Source organism: Cynoglossus semilaevis, chromosome 17 (genome assembly GCF_000523025.1).
Source record: "Cynoglossus semilaevis isolate Cse_v1.0 chromosome 17, Cse_v1.0, whole genome shotgun sequence".
Classification (NCBI taxonomy): domain Eukaryota; kingdom Metazoa; phylum Chordata; class Actinopteri; order Pleuronectiformes; family Cynoglossidae; genus Cynoglossus; species Cynoglossus semilaevis.
In genome coordinates, this window is record NC_024323.1 from 14,337,978 (window position 1) to 14,339,306 (window position 1,329).

At 43.6% G+C, this 1,329-nt stretch overlaps 1 protein-coding gene across 1 annotated transcript in view; it reads right to left on the reverse strand.

Moving 5' to 3' along the window:
- Window positions 1-493: 493 nt before the first annotated feature.
- hoxb5a (homeobox B5a) overlaps window positions 494-1,329 on the reverse strand; it is a 2,432-nt gene continuing 1,596 nt past the window's right edge. Inside the window, exon 2 of the mRNA XM_025064542.1 lies at window positions 494-873. Within this exon, the coding sequence (XP_024920310.1) occupies window positions 580-873 (294 nt within the window). The 3' untranslated portion in view covers window positions 494-579. The remainder of the gene's footprint in view (window positions 874-1,329) is intronic.

Below are 1,329 nucleotides of genomic sequence, written 5' to 3' on the forward strand. Positions count from 1 at the left end.
GAATAACTTATACAATAAGAGCTCACATGCTGCCTTGTCTAGAGAAAGCACTTTATCAGTCAAAGTACATCGCACTGGACACACACAACACTTACACTTAGACCCGGAACAACAGGTAGTAGGTAGTAAAGTTTTTTAGGTAGTATTCATATTAGGTAGTATATTCGACCGCCGCTCCTGACCATTAAAAACAACAACAACATGAACAGCAACACGTGAGAACACTATATTTTCTTCTTCTTCTTCTTCTTCTTCTTTTCCCTCCACAGTAAGTACCACAGTATGTATTTTAAACTAAAACACCGAGAACATGCCGAACATACAAAAGGAAAAGTGCTGCTCTGTTGTACAGTACTCTCAGGTGAAGACAGGAAGTGTTTTTGAAATCTCCATGTGGAATCTGTGACCCTTTATTGTCACGTGGTGTGTGTTTTTTTTTCTTTCTTCTTCTTCAGCTTCAGTCTCCCATTATTCTGTATTCTTCATTTCGGTCTTTTTTTTTTTAGTTTTTTGTGGAGGCAGTTTTCTTGGACGGATTTTGGAGTATTTTCTGGGGACATTTTGTTTGTTTCCTTCCCTCTAAGGCTGGAAGGCGCTGCCGGCCGAGGCCAGGTTCATGCTCTTCAGTTTGTTGTCCTTCTTCCACTTCATCCTGCGGTTCTGGAACCAGATCTTGATCTGCCGCTCGGTCAGACACAGGGCGTGCGCGATCTCGATGCGCCGCCGCCGCGTCAGGTACCGGTTGAAGTGGAACTCCTTCTCCAGCTCCAGGGTCTGGTAGCGGGTGTACGCCGTCCGTGCGCGTTTACCGTCCGGGCCCGCCATGTCTGGAGGCGTGGGGCGAACACACACACACACACACAAACACACACACACACATATTATTTATATTGACATTATTTTCCACGTTTTATCACAGCAACAGTGTTGATATCAGTGATAAACTCTGACTCGGCTGCTGCTGCTTTGACTCATCACTAGTTTAACTAACTCAGCTCCATCTGAACTATTTCTGGATTTTTATTATTTATATTTATATTTATTTATCTTTAATTTATTGTATTTTATTGCAGGTCTTTTCACTCTGCCAACAACAGAAACGCGTTGATTTCCTCACGTTCTTGTTTTTGTTTTTGTTTTGTTTTTTTTGTACCAAACTCTCGCCTCTCTGTGTCACTTATTATTTTTCTCCCCTCTACGGGTTTATTGCCCCTCGTCCTCTGCCTCACCTCCCTAATAAAGTTCCCACACGTAAAAACGCTTCACTTGTCAAAGGACCAACAGCCTCCGCGGCCTCTCTTTCTTCTTTCTTCTACCCTCCCCCCCCCC